This window comes from Barbus barbus, assembly GCF_936440315.1.
Source record: "Barbus barbus genome assembly, chromosome: 15".
NCBI lineage: Eukaryota > Metazoa > Chordata > Actinopteri > Cypriniformes > Cyprinidae > Barbus > Barbus barbus.
The window spans coordinates 28,670,206-28,695,616 of NC_136743.1; the positions used below are offsets into that span (position 1 = coordinate 28,670,206).

The window sequence follows — 25,411 nt, forward strand, 5'->3', positions numbered from 1 at the left end:
GATATTTGATTATTCTAGTTAACTCTTGACTTTATATTTACTCGTTCATTCGGTTGCTCATGTCTTTAACAAGGATGCAACGTAATCTACTAGAGTCAATAATTACAGAGTAAAACAGAATAAGGTCAAATGTAACAATTTATTATCAGTCAGGTAAATACTGTATGTATTATCTCAATTCCACAGCAATTCAAAGAGATCAAATCATATCAATACAAAACATCGAATTCTCAAAGATAAATCTATGAGTAAAGAATGCATACCTGACTTTATAGTAATACATCGTGTGAGCATTGAGACATACCACACTACGGGCGTCTGGTTACAGAATCGCCCCGATCCTTTTGCCACATTCTCTTTAAGTACTTCAGACCAGAATAAACATTCCCCAAACTCGAGACAGGAACTAACAATTTGGATTTGCTTTGATCAAGCCGAGTTAGCACCTTTTTGGGACAGAAGGTAATTTGCATGAAAACCACTGAGAACTGACCCACCCTCTATAGTATGCAAAATATCTCTGAACTCTCAGGATCTGTATTACCTTTTAGTTTACTTCTTATAAGAATGAGACCATTGTACCAGTCGCTCTGAGACAATTCAAATGATACCAAACATGACTGTAAATAACACTTGCATTAATGCAGAACATTAAATTTCTGCTATTGACCCTTCTGAGTGAGCTGAGTGAGTGAAGGATGGGTGATGGGAAGGAAGGGATGAAAAGGAGTTTATGCATATGCGAGGGAGGCATTTTCCCGCACTTTCTCTCAGTGGGATGTGGAGACAGATGTCTGTATGTTAATGCACTGTGTGTGTGTTGTCCATCTCAGAAGTTCAAAGTGTCTGAGATTCTGTAATCCTTACACAACAAAACTACAATAGTCTATTTACAGATGTAAATAAAAGTGTCAGCACCTGAAGTCCTGAACTCAGCACCTCTCCGCTCCACCTGGTCGCTCCCAGTCCATTCTCGAGTCTCGCAGATGCCAGTCAAGACTAACCGATTCATGATTTATTATTTTAATTCGTTTTTTTTTTTTATTTAATATTATTGGAATGGCGAATTCAGAAATAATCACTTTAGTACATTCGGCAGGCAACGAAAACAACAACAACAAAAATATGTAGGGCAGCGAGCCAAATTGGCTGCCAGGCCACCGGGAATTCTCCCGTTGCTCCTGGTCCGTCCCTGTGTACACACACACGCACACACACACACACACACATGCATGCACACACACACACACGCGTTTAATGCAATCTTAATTGAGTGAAAGATGTAAAAAATTTGATTGCATTTGATGCATTGATTTGTCATATATTGGAAATAAGAGGTTGAATCAAGCACATGGCATTATGGGACACAGTACAATACAGAACAGCACAGGATGCACTTAACAGCAGAAATAGAATAGTGTATTAGTATGCTCTTAAAATATATGCAGCAGTGTTATTTTAGTATTATCGATATACCATTATTGTGTTTATTCATATTTTGAATGAGATTTTATTTTTATATTTCAGTTTCAATCATTTAAAATTTAGGTTTAGTAATTTTTTTGTGCTTTTGTATTCATTTTTGTTTTTATATGTCTATTTAGCAGTATTTTTATTCCCGTTTCAGTAATTTTAGTACTTAAATTTCAGCTGGTTGCCAACAATTGTATTTTTCAGAAATAGAGTAGTATATTAGTATGCTGTTCAATCATATGTAGCGGTATTATTTTAGTATCATCTATAGTGTTTATTAATATTTTGAATGAGCTTTAATTTTATTTTCAGTTTGTCATTTAAAATTTTGTTTTAGTAATTTGATGTGATTTTGTATTAATTTATTTCAGTTTTAGTAATTTTAGTACTTCAATATCAGTTTCATTTGAGTTGTTTTTAAGGTTTTCATCTAATATTTAAATTTTATTTTAGCTTTATTTAATTTACTAAATTATAATTTATTTTTTTTGTATATATTTTTTTGTTTTTAATTCATTTTATTTAAAAATAATAACACTGACATGTAAATTCCATCTGCTTCAGGTTAGTCTGAAGTCTAGTTTAGGAAGAACTTCTCAGAAATGTAGCTTTTTCTTTAGTTATGCCTTTAGATTTCTATGGATCGGTGAAGTGTGGCCTTTCATAGCTCCTGCTTGTATTTTCGCTCATGTGACTCCTGAGCGCTTCTAGAGCTCTTAAACTCTGCTGTCACATGAAAACAAGCCTCCAGGATTTTATGGCCTTTTAACATTGAACTGTCTGCACCATTTGGGAAAGCTGAAAAAAAAAAGTTCTCTCTTGTTTAAGTTTTAGTTCTCCAAACGTTTCCTCCTATTCTCTCAAAGGGACTTTCCATCGTTTGTGGGTATATTGTATAATAGGAGGTTTTACACTGGAATGTATGTGTGGGCGAACGTATAAAAGGGCAAACTCCTCGAACTTTGTCTGCCATGACTTGCTTGGCATTGTTTTCAGTGTGAAGTTTAACGAGGGCGGCTTGTGTTGTCAAACCCTCTCTGCTCGTAAAGCACTATTCACGCGGTGGGTGGCATGCAGTGTTTACTAATTAATACCTGAAATGTGTGGTGCTTTCATCAGGGGAGTGCACAGTGGGAGGACTACACAAAAATGGCCTGGCTTGCATGACTGTTAAATAAGAACTGATTTTCCCTTGCGGTTTTTAAAAAAAAATACCCAGAGGTTAATAGAGATACACAAATGTTATCCACCCGGGAAGCTCGCTCGAGCAGTTTAAATGTGAGGACGTCAGGGTTTTATTCTCAGCTGTGCTGTGTCTCTCACAGTCTGCATGAAGGGAGGATGAGAGGAAATAGTTTTCTGCTGTTTTGGACTGCACCCAGGCTTCAGAATAAAAGGAAATACTTCCTGTATATCAGTTTAAAGGGACAGTCCACCCCAAAATGAACCCCTGTTCCAAATGTAGCAGTTTCTGCTTTTCTTTCTTTCTTACAAAAGGAGAAGTTTAGCAGAATGAGACCAGAATAAAAAGTTAATGAGGCAGGGACTCTCCAGCTCCAAAAATGACACAAAAGCACCAAAGTATCATAAAAACAGCTCCAAAAATGACACAAAAGCACCAAAGTATCATAAAAACATCTATATTGTAAATCTTACTGTACTGTAAAGCTGTAAAAAAAAATACCGTAAGGCTTTGTGTGAAGAACAGACCAACATTATACACAAATAATCTCATTTAAATATGGTGTGACTAACTGTGTTGTATTCGGTTTGACATGGCGTATCTAGAATTCTAGACGTGTGGGGAAATAAAACAAGATATCATGGCCACTTATTAATTCATTACTACTGTTTTAGTTAAACCGTTGATTATACATTGTATTATTTCACCACTATTTTCTTCTGCGTGTCATGTGTGAAGCCCTGTAATGATTGTGCATAAATGAGATTTATTAGGGCATGATTTGGCATGAATTGTTTGGACTCCAAGGCACTATTATCATGCTCTTTTGTCATTTTTAATGATTAAAGGTTTTCTCTGTATTGGAAAAGAGCATCCTGAACATTTTTAGGTATAAGATCCGAATCACTTATGCACATGCACTTATGATCCTTTGTCTGCTACTTTTAGAATAATTACATAACATATGAGGTATTTATGTAGTAATTCTCTCCAACAAGCTGAGTTTTATCTTCTGGAGAGGAACTACCGGAGGAACTCTCCCCAGGTCAGGTTCGGACATCCGGTTAAACACAGCGATCCTGGTTGCCCCTTCCTCTGTCCGTCTGGTTGCCCACAGTTATATTAGCGGACATCCTCTCTGTCCAGTTTTAAAGGCACTACACCTTCTGAGACTACAGACTAATGTATGTGAGGGAATCACTGAAACATGTAGATATGTTTCCTAAATATTGGTTTATTTATTTTTTTCGGTGAAATGACAGTATGTGCTTATATTTCACATATATTGTTGGTATATGGCAGTTTGATTTAGGATGTATATGAGACTCTGAATGGCTGTGCTCATTCATCCAGAGCTCTTGAATTGAGCGTGTTTTTTTGTCCATCCCTATTGGCTGCAAACACATTCTTACCACTAGGGGGCGGCAGGTGTAATACACACTTTAAACATGCTTCCTTATGGCTTTACATACAACATAAACTCTGTATCAAGCCGCAGAATGTTGCAAATTTGCAAAACATTTGAGTGGAATATACATTTTACTATAGTTATTGTTATCTGTAGACTTGTATGACACTTTAACGAGACGAGATTTGAACTAAATGTTGGCTTTAGTTTTATATATAAATTATTTATTATTTTTTCAAATAATTTAGTATTTCAATAATCAAAATGTTATTTTCAAAACAATAATTTCATAGTATTTTTTGGCGATTTCAATTTATTATTTGTAATTATTATTCTAGTTGAATTTAATTAAATGTAAGAATTTGACATAAAAGATGCTGCATGCATTAAATTAAATTAATTTCACATTTGAAAGCTATCATTCAGAAATGAAAGAAAATCTGAATAAATTAAAGTACTTTTAAGTTTACTATATTAAATAAAAATCGAGTATTAAATTATTACCCCTAGAATAAAAATGAAGTGCCTAAGAAATTGCTGTGACATTATGAGTGATCCCAATCCTAATTACAATTATTTTCACAGTTTTAGTAAATGAATGACTTTTGATCTATTCATGAGGAACTGTTCATGGACGTATTACAAATGCCACACTTAAACTATGTAAGAATTACGGTAAACTGTTGTCAAATTTGCCATTTTTAAAGTCAAAAGTTTCGGAGGCAGTGTGTAAACGTGATTGACACAACGTGAGGTCTTATTTATTTTTTAATGTGCGAAAAGTTCTGTGAATGGCGACGATGAATACGAAAAAACGAATTCGAAAATTTCCGACTCAGTGTGCAAAGACCGCAACACTTTAGTTTAGGGACTAAATATTAGCACGCTAACTAGCATGCATATTACTAGCACATTGCACTGTAAAAAAAAACGTAAGATTTTACGGCAACCAGCTTCAACTACTACCTAACTTAATAATAATAATAATAAGCAGCAAATCAAGAGTTTATTGAGGCAAAAGTCATAGTTAATAGTTAGATAATAGTAAGAATTTGGTCCCCAAACTAAAGTGTGACCATCTAGACTAAAGGACCGGTCACACCAAGCACAATAACTATAAAGATAAAGATATAGTTCTAAAAATCGTTCTCAATATTAAAGAATAGCAAAGTCCACACCACAACTACAACGATAAAGACACAGAAAAACGGTATCGTTGGAATCACTTTCAGAACGATTTTTTTTTCCCCCCAGAACGATACAAACATTGACATCCAATCAGAATCCATCCTGCTATAAAGAGCTTGAGAGTTTAAAGTGGCAGACACGCATGCGCTTAGAATAATCAGACGACATCGTCCGGTGGTGTGGATGCTAAATCTTTATAGTTAGATATCTTATAGCTTTATGCTTTCTGAAGACAAGTCTAATTAATAGTAACAGTGATGCATTAGTAAGCACCTTGTTCAGTTAAATGCAATGTTTCATAACATTTCTCTCTCTCTTTCTCTCTTCAGGAGGCGTTTGTGGAGCTCTACAGTAGGCAGAGGGACTCTGTGTTTCGCAGCTCATGGTCATCGATAGTAACGGTCTTCGGTCTAGCTGCTCTCGGGGCCGTTGGCTTGACCATAGGAGCCTACCTTGCTCAGAAATGAGGACCCTTCCCCTTCTTCAGCTGCTTGCCCTCTCTCTCCGCTCTCTCCGTCTGAACCCTTTCCCCAGAAGACATCCATGTCCCAGGACTGCTCCTCTTCAAAGCCTCTCTCCCACTCTCTACAACGCTTTCTTCTCTGCCCTCAAACACAAAGACAGAAAAGACAGGAAACGTACGCGCTGCCGACAGATCATGAGAGGATGGAGGAGAAGAAGAATAATGAGGTGAAAGAGACACGGGCGGCAGTGTCATCGGCAGAATTAGTTCAGATCTCAAAGTGAAACACTTTTGACAGTTTTGGTGTTCTTATATGGAAAAATGATGGAAAAATACAAAGGACAAGCCACATCTGGAGGTTCTGAAGGTCTGTGCTGATTGAAAAAGTATCTTCTGACGACACCAGCACTCTCCAAATGTCCTTTAAGAGTCGGGTTGATCTTAGGAGACAATCTGCACTAAACTACCATCGTTGGTCTTAGTTGATTTTGTAGGATTAATTGTAGCCTGTCCTCTCCCAACGTTTCTTGTGCTGCCATTCTTGTACCGTAGCGTCAGAAAGAACCTGAAGAACTGTGAGGAAGAAAAGAGAGAAATGCAAAGACAATGTCCCTCAAGCCACTGGATTTTGATGAAAGAGGGGTGAGATACAGTATGCAGAGGGAACAGTTGAAAAATGAATAGTGCCAGTCTCTCTTTGTAGCAACTTAAAGAGCTTTATTGAGGACTGAAGAAGGGTTTCCTTGAAGTGCTTTGGGCCAGAAAGTAAACAGAAAAGACAGAATGGGAAAGTAGTTTTCAGACTTTGAAAGGTAGACACTTTATTGACATGTTTAACAGATGCATGATGTGAGCCGATCAAAAGATCTCAAACTGTACAGTATGTAAAGAGGTGACGCTTTATTCTTCTTAATACTACAACTACATTTCTGTTCACTCTAGTGTTCATTCATACAGTAGGGTGGATCTTAAATCTGTCCAGAGCAAGTCAAGGTTATATTTCACCTCAAAATCAAAAGAAAGATATATTAATATATTATATATACACACTACCGTTCAAATGTTTGTTTTTTTAAAGAAATGTATACTTTTATTCAGCAAGGATGCATTAAATTGGTCCAAATTGATAGGCTTTTATTTTACAAAAGCAAATTCTATTTCAAATAAATGGTGTTCTTTTAAACTTTATATTCATCAAAGAATCCTGGAAAAATGCATATATAAAGCAGCTCAACTGTTTCAGCATTGATCAAATAAGAAATGTTTCTTGAGCAAATCAGCATATTAGAATGATTTCTGAAGGATCATGTGACTCTGAAGACTGGGGTAATGATGCTGAAAATACCGCTTTGATCACAGGGATAAATTCAAATGTGAAGAATATTAAAATAGAAAGCAGTTGTTTTAAATGCTAATAATATTTCACAATATTACTGATCGAATGCATCTTTGGTGAACAAAAGGGACTTCTTTCAAAAACAATTTTTGAAATAGATATAAAGCACATTTCTCCCCACCGTTCATATTACTGTAATGTAATTATAAGCACATATTGCACACACACACACACACACACAAACGCACATATTGGGGTGAGATGTGACTGGGTCATTCTTTAACAAAAGTTCAGATTTTTCATTATTATTATTTAATTTCCAAAGCATCATTTTCATGGATCCTGAGGTTTGGTTCCTGTATAAACAAGTGGAAATCTGCAATGGAAATCCATTCTGTGTTCCTTGGATTTGGTGTTTACAGTTATGTGTGCAATCTTCCTGATGTCTGTTCCCAAAACAGCATGCTTAAATGTAATCCTGCCACATGTTTCAAGGATTGCCACGCAGGAAATGAAAGGTTTAAATGCAAAACCTAAGAACAAGAGCAACTGAATCAGCCATTGAATCAGCTTTGGTGCTTTTGCATCGGCCGCCTTTGGGTTCACATAGAGCCACGATTAAACTTTGGGGGAGACGTACAACGTTCCCAGAAGGCATCGCTTATTAAATGTTTGCTCGTACTGATGTAGGATCGGAGGTCATATGCTGCATCGTTCCCTATGATCTCCTCTACAGACAGTGGCGCTGTATGGGGTGATAAGAAACATTCGAGAAATGGGTGTCCTCTTACATCCTGAACCAGTCAATGTTACTTGTTATCTGACTTTATGGATGTATGTTCATTTTATAATGTGATAATGTCTAAGATACACATACAGTATTTTAACAGGTGGTTGATGGATAGATTTGCAAAATCAACCATAACCGGGAAAGCAGAAGAACGTGTAAGAGAAACATGTCTGTATGTGGTCAACAGCAACAAAACCTGTCTGAAAGGATTGAAGCTTTAAACAAGTTAGCTTTCAAAACGAACAGTTTAATTGGTTACTATAGTGTCATAAATAGATGCTGGTTGTCTCTCGTTTACGGCTGCGGTTCTCTCTGACACTAACATTTGTTAAACAGATTTCATATTTCAGCTTTATTTATTTTTAGGTACCTTAAACAATCGTCCAACTGCAGCTCCAGAAGATCATTTAGAGTTTATTTCATTTTAAAGTTTTATGAACGATTTGGAGCATACAGTACATATGATCCTAATTTGCTGAATCAATGCTGCTTGATGTAAAGATTAGAAAATCTATCAATCATAATGTAATTGCCTGTCCTGTGTGGCGACGTCATGAATATTAATAATTCATTTCATGTAGTCACTCTGAAATCCAAATCAAAACTTTATTTTTTGTCTAACTGGAGCCCAGTGAAATTCATTCTGCTATTGTATTAACGTCAAAATAATGATTAAAATGACATTATTAAGGTCTTTAAAGGAAATTTCTGAAACGTTTTGCATGTGTGTGTAAAACATTTTCTTAATTTTGTTTTTTTTTTCTCTGTTTTCTAAATAAAAAATAATTACAACAAGCTAAATTTAATGGAGAAGCAAAACTATGTAAGCTATCAATAAGCATCTATAGCATTTTTTTGTAACCAAATTTAATAAAGGATATGTTTAAAACAAGAAACTTAATTTAAGATATATTACTAGCTTACCCATTTTTACTTTTCAAATAAATGTATCTAATTTGAAGGCTTTTTTGTCGTTGTTGTTTTGTTTTTTTACAGATATTTTACTGGGAAACAAAAAAACGGTTTATTTTTGCATTGTCTAACAAAACCGTCAACACTATAAGAAGTATGCAAACAGATTTCTCATTAAATGTCTCATTTTAGTTCATGGTTAAATTATGTTTATTCAATGAAATGTAAATGAAACTGTTTATCTTCACTAAAGGTGATTTGTCTAAAGCCGGCATGTTAAAATGAAGCTTTGCTTGAGACAATACTGTATGTCTTTCGAACATGTCTTTTAGTTTGATGTTTGGAAAGCTATGTAATTTATATAAATTTATATATATGTATAATATGCTAACTTTTCTTTGCGCTAATATATCTGAGTGCGTTGAAGCAGAAGAAAAAAAATATTAACAAATGCATCATTCACTTGACTGAACTTTAGGGGACATCCCTTTCATGAGCACACACTTATGAGCACAATCTAAAAAATAAAGGTGAAAAAGGTCAGATTTCACAATGTACAGTACTAGACACGAAATACAATGATCCTGTATTGTGTTGTTGTTACACCTGGAGCGATTTCACTGGAGAGAAGCTGCTATACTCTGTGATAGCGATGCACAGGACACACAGAGTCGCCGTGCTGTTGTGTTTGACCATGTGGCACTGCTTGAATAAGCTACTAGAGTCCCTCTGTTCCTGCCAAACAAATTAAGATTCAATAAAACGAATTTAAGTCGCCTTTGCCTCCGTGAAATGACTGATTTACTGTGAGATTTCTGAGGTAATTCAAAAACACATCAGAAGGCAGCGTGTCGCAGTCACACTCGTTTAATGGGAGATACAGACGGTACACCGGCCACGAACGCTGGGGGTGTTATTTGTTCACCGTGTCCCCTCGACTTCAAAGACGTCCCAGAGCACGTCACATCTCCAATCCCTCGTCCCACTAAATGCCATGCGTGTAAAAATGACTCCCGCAGGCCAGCTTTCACTTCTCACTCAATCTCTCTCCTCACACGCTCTTTCTTTTTCTTCAGAAAGACACCACTGAATCTGTGAAAAGCATGATGCGGTAAAACGAATGGTGACTGAGAGCACGACAGACAGACAGAGAGAGAGAGACAGTTCCCCGAGGAGCGATGCGAGTTCATGCCGCTTGAACCGGCCTCTGTCCCCTGAGCGCTGGCTGGCTCTTCCTTTCTCTCTGTCTTCATGCATATGGAAGACTTGACATGCTTTGACTGGAAAAAGAATTGAAAATCACAGCCAGATGCTGATGTGAGCGACATGCCAATAGCTATGTGCAAGTTTTTTGTTAGAACGATCAATATTTGGACTAACTTCAATGTAATATTTTGCTATGAGAATATTTGACCTGCTTGTTGCAGGTCTGAAAAGGTCACAGACAGCAGGGAATATCAATATTAAATGCCAATAAGAGAATGCAACTAACCTGTGCGTTATTCCCTTTAGCAGAGACTATATTCACAGTATAGATAAAAATATATAAGTATTAATATGATAAAATATTAAAATGATCAAATGTAAATAATAAAAATATGAATAAATATTATTTATTTTTCTTTTGTCCAAAGTGAATGGGGTCCAATATTGTTATGGATATATTCACTTAGATTTTTAAACACTTCACTGCAAAACATTTTCCTATGCTTTCATCTTTTAGATAAAATTATTAAAACAAGCAGGCAAAACTAGATTAATAAAATGTTTATTTATTTGTAAAAATCTGTCAAAATTTAATAAATGTTTTTTTAAAGGAACTTGATTGAAGATATATTCTCTGAAAAGAAGTCTTAAGGTCTTAAACATTTTTTGCTTTTTTTTTTTTTTTACATAAGTATTATCTAATAATATCAGTTATCCAAGGTCCAATATTGTTTTAGACCCCAATGACTTTCAATTCAATGCATGGTCAAAAACAACTGAAACATTCTTCAAAATAGTTTATTTAAATTTGTATTGATTTATTTATGCATTTTGATTAAATATCCACTTAAAGGTAATGAAATTTCATTAAATTGTTATTTTATTATGCAAATTAATATTTTATTATGCAAAAGGCTAGAACACCAGGTAACAGTAATATGATCAACATTATATTATCATGTAATATAACTTCTAAATCCTGGTATTGTTCCTGCAGCCCAAAGTGCTTGCAATGTCCAGGTCATGGGTTTGATTCCCAGAGAATCTAACTAAAAAAATAAAAAAAATAAAAATGTATCTTGCATGCAATGCAAGTTTCTGTGGATAAAAAAATATAAATGCATAAATATAAATGTATTGACCAATCAGCATTCAGGAACTGGATCTGCTTTAAAATGATGTACAGTTAGAACAGTAAAATAAATATTTTAAAAGGAAGGAGAATTGCTTTGTTTGGTGTTAACATTAAATACTCATGCATTTAAACAGCATTTTGGCACTAGCCAAATTAGATAGATTCCAACATGGACACGTTGCATGATATGACACCATGAAGACAATTCAAGGTAAAAATAAAATAAAAACACAACCCAGATGACATTAAATACAGGTTCACTTGCAGCCGGGATAAACATGGTTTGTGCTGACGGTACTGTGTTTTGCAAAGTGAATTACAGGCTGCTGAGAGCACAGAACCACTGAGATTCAAGAGACAGTCTGTGTCATATTAATAATTCTGTTGGGCCTGCAGTTTGTGGTCATATAGGCCTAGTGAACAAACTGAAATATGCATTAATATACATACATTTAGTTTCTTTTAATAAGCTAACTTTGGTACTGTGTTTGGTACTGGTTCACTACTCAATGTCCAACGTACAGCTGAGAGAATGACTAAAAGAGTTGAGAGCCGCTTCTTCTGGCTTAAGAAAGCAGATTTTTTCTTAAAGTGCTTAAAGATACAGTACATTAATCTAACCAACTAGAAAATGAAATATTCATCATTCTCTAACAATGACTTTACATAGCATGTGATTAAGCAATGCTGCAGGAGGATGTCAAACAGCTGAGGAGTGAGGACAGTGTCCCCTAGTGGACATCCCAAATAAAACCCAAAGTACTGTCCACTACTGTGTAAAATGGAAACATTATTACTATCAGATTCATAACAATGAAATAAACAGCATCAGCCAGTGTAAAATTATCTGCACTTATTTTCCTGCATTTTCATAAGTGCATTTTTCCAATGCATATTGGTGCCTGCTTAAGCCTAGGAGGAGATGCTGGAGGATGGAGTCAGTGATTTATCCCTCCCAGATGAGCTCAGCAGATTCTATCCATCATTTTATAATTGCCATGGCACGTGCTCTTACTTTTACTCTGGAAAAACAACAATGTACACAATTCCTATAGAAAACACCATTTAATTACACAGTAAGTGGTCAGAGAATTAAAAAAGTAAGCATTTTCCAACTTGTCACTCCATAATTTATCCTTTTCAAACATGTCACTGCTCTATAAGGTAGCTCACAGACATGTTTCCATCCCAAATACAGTAATAAAAGCAGCAAAATTATGTGATGAACTGAACAAAAATAAATAAAAATTACAGTAGTACAATTAACGAATTTACATAAAACAATCAGTATCACTAATTTTAATGTCAGTGCTGTTACTGTTTCCTACTACATTTAATTAGGGGTAACACCACATCTCTATAGCAACATATGGGACATTAGTATTGTTTTTATTCTAGGCCTACAGACAAATTAAATTAATATAGTGTAGTTTAATGTAGGATTGATGAGTTTAGTTTTTTTTTTGGATAAATCTTCAGATGAAATCGACAATTGTAGGTTAGCCCTTACACTAGATTAAAGAGGATAATTTATCTAAAACCTTTTTCAGTCTTCACAGGATTCACTTGGCCATCATTTCTGTTGCCAAGTAAGCATGTTGAAGGACTACAGATCCATTGCCAGTGCCATGCTTCTAATTGTCGATTTTTCACCAGCTTTCAACCCAATGCCTCCTGCTAGCCTCAAAAAAAAAAAAAAAAAAAATCTAAAACACAAGTTTGGATCAAATGCTCTGGATCATGGATTCCCATGCAGCCTTCACTGATGGCTGATTGTTTCTGCCAGGTGAGGAAAAATGATCTTCGACATATGTTAAGGACGGATCCAAGCCATAATTACGGAGCAAATAATCATAAAGACTTGAGGGTGGGCTCTTGGTCGCTCTTAACCCTCTGGTGCGCTTCGGTCAATAATAAATCATAATTATTGCATATTAGTACCATTAAATGATCTCAAAATACAAAAGAAAAAATATTAAACAAAAATGTGTTACATTGATTTTACTGGGGGAAAAACGTTACATTTTAGGTGTCCGGTCACTTTTGACCGTGAAGATCACAAGTGTGACTCCCAAATAAGGAGCACTAGAGGGTTAAGCGATTACCTAGAACCATCAGAATGGTTACCTAGAACCATCAGAACAATCCTTAAAAAACTAAAAAGACAGGTTGAATGAAACTACAAATTCGCTTTCTGACCGTAAGGGGCGCTAATAGAAAAGCAGAAATACAAAGCTTTCCAAAACGCAAATTAAATTGAACCACTTGCACCTGCTGATCAAAACCAACCTTTTAAAAACCAACGGCAAAAAATAGTCTAAATGAAAATGAAAAAGTAGTCCATTAAATATGAAGGTAATTATTCATCTCCTAATAACAAGACCATCTCTTATAACGCCTATTCTTGTAACTTGGGCAAGTTTGACACAAGCTCTGAGCCACTGCTTCAAAACAAAAGATTCACAAATGTTTCAAAGTTTCATGATGCAGTGATTCGAAAGCACAGTTCCATATCATGGAGAGGAAATGTAGTATTTACTTGTTTCATACAGCCGTTCAGATTTGTATTTAAGGCATTTATCAAACATCATTAAACAAGAATACAGAGCAAGAGGTTCCGGATACTGCCTTCTTTTTACTGTCGCTTGGCAAATAGTCAAGTCGCAGTTACAGCAGAGTATCGGAGTAAAAGCGCGTTTTGGGAGTATAATGCTGATAAACAACATTTCAATAGTAAATATTGAGCAACTTACATTTTATAGACATTAGGCCAGCAATATCAAAGCAGAATTAATCTGTCCGAGCAATACACGTTTAGTCCTTGAATGAGTCATTGTTTTTGAATGAATTGGTTGAGTGAATGATTCACTGACAGACGCACACTTGTCGCCACCTAACAACATAATGATGTGACATGCAGACAGATCGCTGAAAAATCCCCAGGCCAGTATGTCCAGGCCAGGCCAGCACGGGCTGCCCCTTCTAACCCCTGGTTATCCGATGCTCTTCATGAGAATCGGACCAAACTCAGAGCGGCAGAGAGAAAATGGCGCAAATCAAACGATCCGTCGGACCGGAGTAGGTATCAGTCTTTGCTTTCATCTTTCTCTACTGAAGTCCACACTGCCAAATCTTCACATTTCCACAAGATCAACAGCTCTCCAGACATTCGTAATCTCTTCAGAACATTTAATTCTCTCCTCTGTCCCCCTCCTCCACCTCCCACAACTTCGATAACCGCTGACGACTTTGCCTCTTTTTTCACAGACAAAACTAGAACAATCAGTAACCAGTTCTCGACTTCACAGGACCTCCAATCAACCACATCCACTGCTCTAACTCCCATCTTCTCCTTTTGACACTGTCAATCATCAGATCCTCCTGTCTACCCTCTCATCACTGGGATTCCACTTTGCTGGTTTGAATCCTATCTCACCGGTAGATCTTTCAGGGTGGCCTGGGGAGGGGAGGTATCCAAACCACATCAACTGGTCACTGGAGTTCCTCAGGGATCGGTTCTTGGACCCCTCCTCTTCTCCACATACACTACATCGCTGGGTCCCATCATACATGCACATGGCTTCTCCTATCACTGCTACGCCGATGACACACAGCTCTATCTCTCTTTTCAACCAGATGACCCAACGGTAGCTGCACGGATCTCAGGCTACCTGGCGGACATCTCGGCATGGATGAAAGAACATCACCTACAGCTCAACCTGGCAAAGACGGAGCTTCTTGTCTTCCCTGCCACTCCGACTCTACAGCATGACTTCACGATTCAGTTAGGCTCATCAATGATTATCCCATCAACTTTGGTCAGAAATCTTGGTGTAATCTTTGATGACCAGCTGACCTTCAAAGAGCACATTGCAAAGACTGCTCAATCCTGCAGGTTTGCACTACACAACATCAGAAAGATCAGGCCCTTTCTGACAAAACATGCTGCACAACTTCTTGTCCAAGCCCTTGTCGTTTCTAGACTGGACTACTGCAATGCTCTTCTGGCTGGTCTGCCATCAAACCTCTACAAATGATTCAGAATGCAGTGGCACGACTGATCTTTAACGAGCCCAAAAGAGCTTCATGTTACACCTCTCTTCATCCAGTGGCAGCTCACATCAAGTTCAAGACACTGATGCTTGCATACAGAACTACCACAGGCTCAGCACCCTCCTACTTCCACTCACTTTTATGAACCTACATCCCCTCCAGAAGTCTGAGATCTGCTAGTGAGTGATGCCTTGTGGTACCATCACAGAGAGGCTCAAAATTACTCTCCAGAACATTCTCGTTCACCATTCCGGGCTGGTGGAATAATCTTCCCAGCCCTATCCGAAATGCTGGATCCCTGTCAACCTTCAAGCAACAACTGAAAACTCATCTCTTTCGGCAGTACTTGACTTCATCCTTTATAAAACAAAAACAAAAAAAACAACTTACTCTTTCCCTCTATCTTTCTCTCCCTCCCTTACTAGCTTGTACTTATTTGAACAATGACTGAGACTTGGTGTTAAGAGCACTTCCTCTGTCTGATTGCCTCTTCAAGATGAATCTCTTTTTGTATTCCCCAATTGCAAGTCGCTTTGGATAAAAGCGTCTGCCAAATGACTAAATGTAAATGTAAAAATAAAATGTAGAAAGGTGTACACAACAAAACAAATCTCAGACAAATATTAATGCATTATCAATATATTTTAGCTCAACCACATAAAAAATATAGTGTCATTTCTGTGTACAAAAATGTACATTTCTTACTCTCTGGACTTAAGTCTAAACTTTCACTGACAGCAGTTACAATAATGAAAAAATGCAATCAAACAATACATTGATCAGTTTTGAACCCATTACATGGCATGTTGTTGTATTTACAGTAGCTCAGCATATCACTGGGGTACAAAGATGTGTGGCCATTTTTGCAACTGCAAGCTTTGACATTCATGCTCTTTAAGTGCATAAGACAGGTAGTGCACACCAGCCAAACACAACAGACAGTCATAATAGAAAAATAAGGCTCTGTATATAGTCACTTTTCATAACACATTCTTTGTTCCAGTAAACATGCATTCCATGATAGTCAGCGCGTATGCAGTGTGGTAGTACATTCATTTTTCCACTAATAGGGACAACTAATAGGATGAAAACTATTTATATTCAGTAGACATTTTGGACTAACAGGCCAGTGTTGACAGGCAAAATCAATAATATTCGGATGAATCTCATTAAACTTATCAAGAATGTGTCTGGGTCATATATATACACGTCACACCAAAATTGAAAAAAAACAAACAAAAAAATTTTTTTTTTAGGACCATAATTATTTTTTTGATCGTTACATTATTTTCATGATAAGTTAGCACATTTCCCTGCAATTTTAATTATTGTAATACAAGACATCTCATTCTCTTCTTTTTTTTCTTTAACATGTATATATTATAGTATTTGTTCTGTTTTTTTTAAATAATGATCAACTAATGAAAACCCCTTCTGAAAAAAGTTACTTTATCTTCATGACGACAGCAATTATTTTCCGAAGTGACTCTTATTAGTTACTCATTTTAAAAAGTAACCATTCTTTTTCTTTAAATTCTGCATAAATTACAGGTGATAGAATAAATACTATATTATATACACATTTTATTATTTACATAATATATACATAAAGTATTACAATAAAACCTGCAGGGAGATATGCTTGTGTGTCAAGAAAATCATGTCACATTTTTCACACTTTATGCTTCATTTTCTGTTTATTTTTTTTACTTTTCATTTTGGGTTGAAATGCAACCTGAAAGTATTTTCAAGAGAGTGGGAGAGGAAAAAATGGCCAGATGAGTCTAGCAGGTTCTTTGAACCACCAGCCAACATATTGCTGAAGAATCAAGAACCTGCTTTTGTACTACATGCACATCTACGGGTCTCTGTTAACCTTTACAATCAGCTCTCACCGAGGTCTTCATTTAAGCCAAATTTCCACTTCAGACACAAGAGTGGACTACAGTGCCTGATGATATAATGCAGACCCAGCTAGAAGACAAAAGGAGACTTCCTCCCCGTGCCTGATTTAGTGAGCACCTCTAAAACCAGCAGCAGCAGCACCAGGCAAACATGCCCAGCATCTAAAGCAGTATACAGTACAGCGCCAGATTCTCACGACCGGCCCACCATAAACATGTCCAATAATGTGCGCGTTATGATCGCATGTCTGTTCCTTCAGCCCAGCACAATTTCCTGCCCTTAAACGAGGATCTAAAAGGTTTCCAGCTGTCCTCTTCTCTGTATCCCGTCAGGAATGCCGGCTGGAACTTTTTGGTTTGAATTTCTTGCATTTCTTTCACCTCCAAAATGTTGTTTTGTCATTCAGTCACACTGTCCCTTCTGCGTCCTCCTGTGGGGCAAATGATATGAAATTCAGTTCATGAAACAAATCTTTGAGTCAGTGCTCTTTTAATACCACACACACTTCGGCATCATTACAGGAAGAAAGTTTTAAAAAGAGACCATTTTGAACCATAAATCTGTTAAATCTGCAAAGCTGAACACAAAAGCTCAAAGCTTAGGTATGAATTTGTTACAGCACAAATGTTTGTGTTTTTGATATTCTTATGTTTTAATGTTTTCACAATCACTGGAAAAATATGAATTTAAAATTTAATTTAAATATTAAATATTCTAGAGCTAAAGGAAACTAGAAAAATTATATTCAATAATACATTTTCCTGACTGATCAATGACTTATCTATTTCCGTGGTTTTCAGCGCCATGCAGATTTCCAGAACTTTATGCAACATTAAAGATTTTATTAATGTCCTTGACTTTGCGACTTTTTCCAAATATATTACTTTCCATAATTCTTTTTACTTTAACGATAGTATTGATTTACTTGAATTTTCTTGTGATTTTTTTTTTTACAATTGTAAAAATTTCCCCAAATTTTCACCTGATTTCTATGACTTTCCTCTGAATTTTTACAATTTTAATAATTTCCATTATTTTTCAGTGACTTTTTATGACAGTTTTTATTACCCCAACTTTCATTACTTTTTAAAATGTTATTAATTTCCATGAATTTTCAATGACTTTGGTTATTTCTATGACTTTCTGTGCTTTTAAATATTTTAAGATTTTCATTTCCATGACATATTTCCATAACCTTCCATATTTTTTAAACATTCCCTTTCTAGGTTTTTGCCCAAAATATTTCCAGTTTATCCTCAACTGTGGAATGCCTGTTACAAAAACATCAAGCGACATTTCTTATTTTTGCCTTCACAGGGGTGTTGCTCATAGTAGCTCAACACATTAAAGACAGCGTGCTGAGCAGCACGTGAGATATGCGGCGTGTTTCATGCGGTTTTTCCCAGCAGGCTTCATACAGGGCTCTGAGCGCACATGCTGTATTTCAAGCACTATTCAAACAGACAGCTATTTCTGTCTCATAAATTTTTTTTGCCATCGATAGTTTGTCAGGTCAACTTGCAGTAATGTATGAGCTGTCGGTGTTAGAAAAATCAGTACCAAACAAATGCTTGCAATGATGCCATCATGATGCGTATTGCTGGAATACACACCTACATCCAAGCTTCATTCAGCACAACCATAACAAGCCAATCAGAGTCCAGCCTGTTTCAGCGTACCTGTGCTCAGGGGGTCAGAGAGGGACACTCGAGTGGTAGATGTCCAGGGGGATGAGATTGGGTCCGGGGAAGAGTGGAGAGGAGAGAAGGAAGGTGAAATGGAGGGTTGATTTAGGAATTCTGTGCATCTATACCTGCGGGGGTGAGAACCAGTGCCTGCAGGATGTCCGAGAGAGAGATGATGCCCTCAATGCTGGAGTTATCATCCACCACTACCAGCCTGTGCACCTGCAGGACACACACACAATCAGGGGCCGTTTGATATTCATCCAGAAACATGGAGAGAAAAAAAATAAATAAATAAATAAATAAAAAAAAAAAATTATATATATATATATATATATATATATATATATATATATATATATCATATTCAGTATGAAATCAGTAATTCATGCAAAACGAGGCCCAACCAAGTATTGAGTCCATAGAAATGAACATACTTTTCAGAAGCCTGACATTTGTTTAAAATCTCTTTTTTTTATTGATCTTATGCAATATTCAAATTTTCTGAGACTTTCAAATTTTGGGTTTTCATTATCTGTAAGCCATAATCATCAAAATTCAAGAAATAAAGGCTTGAAACATTTCACTCTGTGTGTAATGAATCTATATAATATATGGGTTTCACTTTCTGAAATGAATATAAAAAATATTTAAAAAAAAAATATTGACCTTTTTCACGATATTCTAATTTTCTGAGATGTACCTGTAGTTCACCGAAAAATGACAATTCTGTCATTAATTACTCACCCTCATGTCGTTCCAAACCTCTAAGAACTTCGTTGAAATAATTCTGATGAAATCTGAGAGCTCTCTGACCCTCCCCTAGACAGCAAGAGTCTTACCCACAGTCAAGGCACAGAAAGGTAGTAAGGACATCGTTAAAATGGTCCATATGGCATCAGGGGTTCAACCGTAATTTTATAAAGCTACGAGAATACTTTTTGAGCGCAAAGACCTTGATTGTGGTAGAACTCTTGCTGTCTATGAAGTGTCAGAAAGCTCTCGAATTTCATCAGAAATATCTTAATTTATGTTCCGAAGATGAACAAAATCTTGTGAGTTCGGAACGACATGAGTACTTACAGAATTTTCATTTTTGGGTGAATTATCCTGTTAAATATTTTTTTGGTAACACCATTTTAAAAGGACCAATTATCAATATTAATTAGTTACTTATTAGCAAGCATATTATTAGCATATTAGCTGTTTTTCAGTACTTATTCAGCACATACTTAACGCAGGGCTCTAGACTCATTCAAACTATCTCAGTTGGTCGCAAGAGGATTTTTTTTGGGGGGGGGGGGCTACAACATATGATTAATGCATGCTGATGAACAGTTTTTCTGTTTATAGTTATATGGTAACAAAAGTGTTTAACATTCAACCCCTTCTTTTCCATCAGTAATATTTGTGATTTGAATTTTGTGAGCGGGAGTTGCTCTGCTGTGTTATAAACCATGTCACGTTTCACAAGAAAAGATAGTTGTCTGTTGTGCTTACATCTATACACCTTTCATTTTTGAGAATTAAAACAAATGTCTTGAAAGACGGATTCATTGTTATTCTTAATTGGCAACAATAAAACAGTAGGCTACAATGACAAACTGGCTTATATAACGTTTAACAAAAACGAATAAGATGCATGCTGTTTTATATATCAACTAATAAATTACAGAACGTTTAGCAAAGAGGAATCAAATAAATAAAAACTTAAAAATAAAAGAAAGCCCCCATAGTGTAACGTGAGGTAACCAGAAAAAAAAAAGAAAACGGCTCTGCAGTGCACTGGATGGAGCGGAGCAGACCATACACTCGCTCAAATGCGACCACATCAAATTTTAACTTGCACAGTCTCAAAATAATTGTTGCAGCAGTCTTGAGCCCTTAATGGGTTATTCTGCATGACCATATTTTAGATTCCTTAATCAGACCCAATCCCTAAATTTAACAACTACCTTACGAAGTATTAATAAGTAGCAAATTAGGAGCTTATTGAGTTGTAGTCAGTTAGATCATTGGTCTCAAACTCGATTCCTGGAGGGCCACAGCTCTACAGAGCTTAGCTCCAAATCACACCTGCTTGGAAGTTTCTAGTGATCCTGAAGACCTTAATTAGCTGGATCAGGTGTGTTTGATTAGGGTTGGAGCTAAACTGTGCAGAGCTGTGGCCCCCCAGGAATGGAGTTTGAGACAAATGAGTTAGATAATAGTGAGAATTGGACCTAAAAACAAAGTGATGTAAAACTGAGTAAATCACCTCAGCTTTGACGATCCTGTCCACTATAGTCTCCACGGTCTCGTGTCGATAACACTTCATAACGCCCTCGAAGTACTGTGAGCGATGCAGCAGCGCCTGAGTCACGGTGATGTCCAGATTATTGTAGGTCTTCTCAGCAGCCAGGTTCTACACACACCCACAACACTAATGAACACAGAGCAACCCTCACAGACAGCCAAATATACACGACACAACTAAGCATCTCAATAACTCCATTTATATCCCAATAATACTGGTCATTTATAAATAATCAATAGTAAATAGATCAATAATAAACATTTGGTGTGAACAACTGTTGGTTTGAACATGGTGACTTTTAATGTTCTGTCACTTTTTTACTAACAGGCCTTATTAATGACAAGAATGAATTTACATGAAAATCGTAGTTAAAATCATTTGTATAGAAATTGATACATTTAATTAAATGGATACAAATGGATTGGAAGGGACATATGAATTATGAACTATTTATTTAATAGTGTTTCATGAATAAGGTCCAACAACTACCAGTTTGGGGTTAGTATGATTTTTTTAAATTTTATTCCCCAAAAAAAATGTGCCAGTAAAGGCATGCTATGTTACATACTATGTTTCAAATAAATGCTGTTCTTTTGAACTATCCATTTATCAAAGAATCCCAATGAAAATGTATCATGGTTTCCACAAAAAATATCAAGCAGCACAACTGTTTTCAACATTGATTGTTTTCAACTAGCACTCAAAGTGCAAAATCTAACGGATGAACTATTTTAGAATAGAGAACTAGAAAAATTGTTCACTGTAAAATTATCCATGACTTCAATTTCCTTGTGGATTTAAAACTTGCAACAAATGAGTGGTAAAAAGCTTTAGCAGTTAGTCCTCATCTTTAAGTAGTAAAACTTACAATGACATCAAATTTGGAGTAAATGTCCACAACCTTTCCTTTGGGAGGAAAAATATGGAAAGCAAATATGAGACATTTGACTTCACTTTGACAATGAATTGTTTTTAAAAAGGGCATGACAAGACTAATTCAAGTACAAGAACTGAAAGGAAAGTTATCGGTGTATGTGTTGTTACCTGTAACATCCACCACCGGCAGGGCAGACACCCTCCTCTCCACAAACATGCCCAGTGCTTTAATAATGGGTGTATCTGGGTGAATGAAGGCGATGTTGCTGTATGTGCCAATGCCCAGCTCCTTCAGAGACTGCCTCATGAAGGCTGGTTTAGGCATCTCACACACCTACAAGACCACACACCATCAGCATGGCTCAGGACAATTACTCCTCTTCTGTAACCTTTTACTAGTTTGATCTGTTCACAACAACTGCCATTTATAGACGCATGATAACTGTACGCATAAAACGATCAGTAAGCTAAAAGGAAGTAATATACTCACAAAGAGCTGCAGAAACTTGAGGATCCTCTTGTGTGTGAGGATATAAAGAGCATTTCCTGTGACTGGATCGATCACTGGCAAACGATGGATCTTATTTTTGATGAGTGAGTAAACGGCATCAAATATACTGGGAAAAAACAGCAAAGAGTTACAAGAAACCAAACATTTAAAAAATAATGTCACACGTGATCTTGGTTGAATCACCTGAAATAATTGCTGAATTGTTTTCAAGATAAATTTGAGACAATGCTCTCATAAACCAAAGAGTGGATAAAGCACCATATAATGAGAAGAATAAACACAATCTACAAAAATATGACCGAAAGTCTCACCTTGCATCTGGACATATGTTGACTAAGGGTTTAAACGTTTCCTGCAAGTACAGTTCTGTTGGTGTAAGCAGAAATCAAAAAAGTCAGCCTTAAACTTAAAGTTTAGTTATTTACTCACCCTCATGTCTTTCCAAACGTTTACTTTGTTATTCTCACCATAAAGGACATGGGTGTGCATGAATAAACACATTTTGGGTGTACAAAAATTAATTCAGCGATTAATTAAAAAATAATTAAATTATATAGGCAAATGAGTGTTAGCAGTGAAGTGAAAAAGCTGGAAATATTTACCTCTCCAAGTCTCAATTTTATGCTCCTCCAGCTCATATATTTGCACCTGAGGCATATAACACAAAATATGACTTAAAATTTTACAAATGGACAAAGATCCTTCCTCTTGGATGAACATTCATTTAATTACATGCAATGTCTTCAACAAGCTGAGGAGAAATGCCATGGAAAAAACCTATTTTTTTCATTAAGAATTTGCACTTTTGAAGCCATTTGAAGGTAGGCCTAATTTCAGGTCAAACCCCCACGAAGCAGCTGAGCAAAATAACACTGACCAGCAAAACAGGTAGTATTTGAGTTTCTGTGATGTCTGAAACCTTACCAGCGGTGATTTGTAGTATCTGTGCAGTATGATGATGAAGTCTGTGATGGTTAACATTCCTATTGAGAAAACATCATTAGAGGAAAAGCATGCTGACTCGTATCTGGGCTCACAGAGAAACTATGCCCGCAGATTTAGCAGAATATGCATCCAATGTCCTTTATGTATTTGCTGTGTTTATTTTAAAAAAATGGACAATTTAATCATGATTTCGGTTACCAACAAGTACTCCAAGCTTATTTAACGCTTTCTTGTAAAATATCAGCACAGAAAATTAGATAAACATCAGCATATTCCATCTATGCCTGCTTATAAATATCATCAATTCAAAATCCGGACAGGAAGTAGGCAGCAATGAATTTCAACCAATTTGGTACATGTTATTGTTAGCTGCTAACCTAAGCATGTCCAATTATGTTACAGGTGAACATAAAAATAATGACCTGAAGCAATGCTTTTATTAGATTAAGTTAACAATAAATTTCAAGACAGGCGGTTAAACGGACTTGCATTAAATTAGTTAAACATTTTCTGTCTGCCTGACCTAAAAAAACAACTCCAGTGAAAATAATGACAGAAATGCAGGTGAGAGCATGCATGCATGTGTGTGTGTGCGCATGTGCCATTGCTCACCCACAAAGCTTTGCTTTTTGGTTTCCCACAGTGGTGCAGCTCGAACTCCATTAGCAACCAAGGCAAAGAAAGCTTTCTTAACCTAACAGAGAACAAAGGATTCACATAACAATGCTTTTCTTTTGGGTGCCTTTAAAAACCCTTCTGGAGGAACCGGTGGTGTGAGCCAAACATCACAGGAGACACAATGAGCTGGGTACAAAAAAAGAAAAAAAAAAGTCCACACCTGCCAATGACAAATGAACTGGGGAATTTAGCCTTAATTCTTACCAGCCATAAAGTTGCATTTTGTATCGATTAAAACAAGTTTAGTCCTTAGCAATTAAATGAATAAGCTGTTTCTCTGCATAGCAACAAACAACAATTATTAATTTTAACGTTTACAGCAACATACTGTACAAAATGAGCCAGGGAGTCAAACTATTGAAAAGTGACTTAATTTTTTTTTCTTCAATTTTATACAGTATGTTTGGGAAAGAAACTTCATAAATAAAAACGTATTATTAAAACTTTATTTTAAGTAAAAAAGTAAAGTAAAGTCGTGACGTATTGTCAAGTATGGTGACCCATACTCGAAATTGGTGCTCTGCGTTTAACCCATCCAAGTGCACACACACAGCAGTGAGTAGTGAACAAATGCACACACACACACACACACCGTGAACACACACCCGGAGCAGTGGGCAGCCATGCTGCAGCGCCCGGGGAGCAATTGGGGGTTCGGTGCCTTGCTCAAGGGCACCTCAGTCGTGGTATTGAGGGTGGAGAGAGCGCTGGACATTCACTCCCCCCACCTACAATTCCTGCCGGCCGGGGGCTCGAACTCGCAACCTTTGGATTACGAGTCCGACTCTCTAACCATTAGGCCACGACTTCCCCACGACTTCCCCCCCATTTAAAGGTTTAATGCAAAGAGTATGCCATAAACTAAGCATCCTAGATAAACTTGAGGTAGATGTCAAAGATGTTAGATGTCGTCTGTGTTGCTAAAACTTTCTTCAGTAGATTCTGGTTTATTTGAAATGCCCATGTGACTTACATCAGCAAGGGGTTCATTCTTCATTTGACTTGAACGATGGGATTTCTATCGGCCAACTGGACCATAACTTTTATTTACTCACTAATGCCATTTACTCGCATTCGGTACATTTGACCCATTTGGAACATTTCTAACACAAATTCTCTCAGTTTCTGACCATCCCACCAGTTATCCATTAAAAATGAACTTGCATTTCAATATAAAAGGCAGTTCATATAAAGGCAGCTTTTTTTCAATTTATGGCTCATAATGTCATAAACCGCATTTTTATATCACAATGCAGACAGGCATAAGACTTCCTCGTTTCAGAAACTTTCCTTCACAAAGTACAATAAGTACAAGCACAAAATTCCACAGATCTTCTGAGCCTTTATTTCAAACTGGCCCTCAGCCAG

General features: G+C 36.5%; 2 protein-coding genes across 5 annotated transcripts in view; one reads left to right on the forward strand and one right to left on the reverse strand.

Annotated features, from left to right (window-relative positions):
• The window catches only part of LOC306881822 (apoptosis regulator Bcl-2-like), a 52,867-nt gene extending 43,338 nt beyond the window's left edge, over window positions 1-9,529 (forward strand). Inside the window, exon 2 of the mRNA XM_079436128.1 lies at window positions 5,582-9,529. Within this exon, the coding sequence (XP_079292254.1) occupies window positions 5,582-5,719 (138 nt within the window). The 3' untranslated portion in view covers window positions 5,720-9,529. The remainder of the gene's footprint in view (window positions 1-5,581) is intronic.
• Window positions 9,530-16,820: 7,291 nt separating this feature from the next.
• The window catches only part of LOC306881919 (5'-AMP-activated protein kinase subunit gamma-1-like), a 42,488-nt gene continuing 33,897 nt past the window's right edge, over window positions 16,821-25,411 (reverse strand). For 2 of the 4 annotated variants that reach the window (XM_079436279.1, XM_079436280.1), the window contains 10 exons: window positions 23,978-24,059; window positions 23,345-23,403; window positions 23,023-23,068; window positions 22,732-22,786; window positions 22,400-22,526; window positions 22,078-22,243; window positions 21,902-21,939; window positions 20,995-21,141; window positions 18,866-18,959; window positions 16,821-17,482 (listed from right to left, as the gene is read on the reverse strand). In XM_079436279.1, coding sequence (XP_079292405.1) covers window positions 17,451-17,482; window positions 18,866-18,959; window positions 20,995-21,141; window positions 21,902-21,939; window positions 22,078-22,243; window positions 22,400-22,526; window positions 22,732-22,786; window positions 23,023-23,068; window positions 23,345-23,403; window positions 23,978-24,059 — 846 coding nt within the window. In that variant the 3' untranslated portion in view covers window positions 16,821-17,450. Of the gene's footprint in view, window positions 17,483-18,731; window positions 18,960-20,994; window positions 21,142-21,901; window positions 21,940-22,077; window positions 22,244-22,399; window positions 22,527-22,731; window positions 22,787-23,022; window positions 23,069-23,344; window positions 23,404-23,977; window positions 24,060-25,411 lie in introns of those variants that run through there. The other 2 variants (XR_013785187.1, XM_079436281.1) reach the window with 2 other exon arrangements.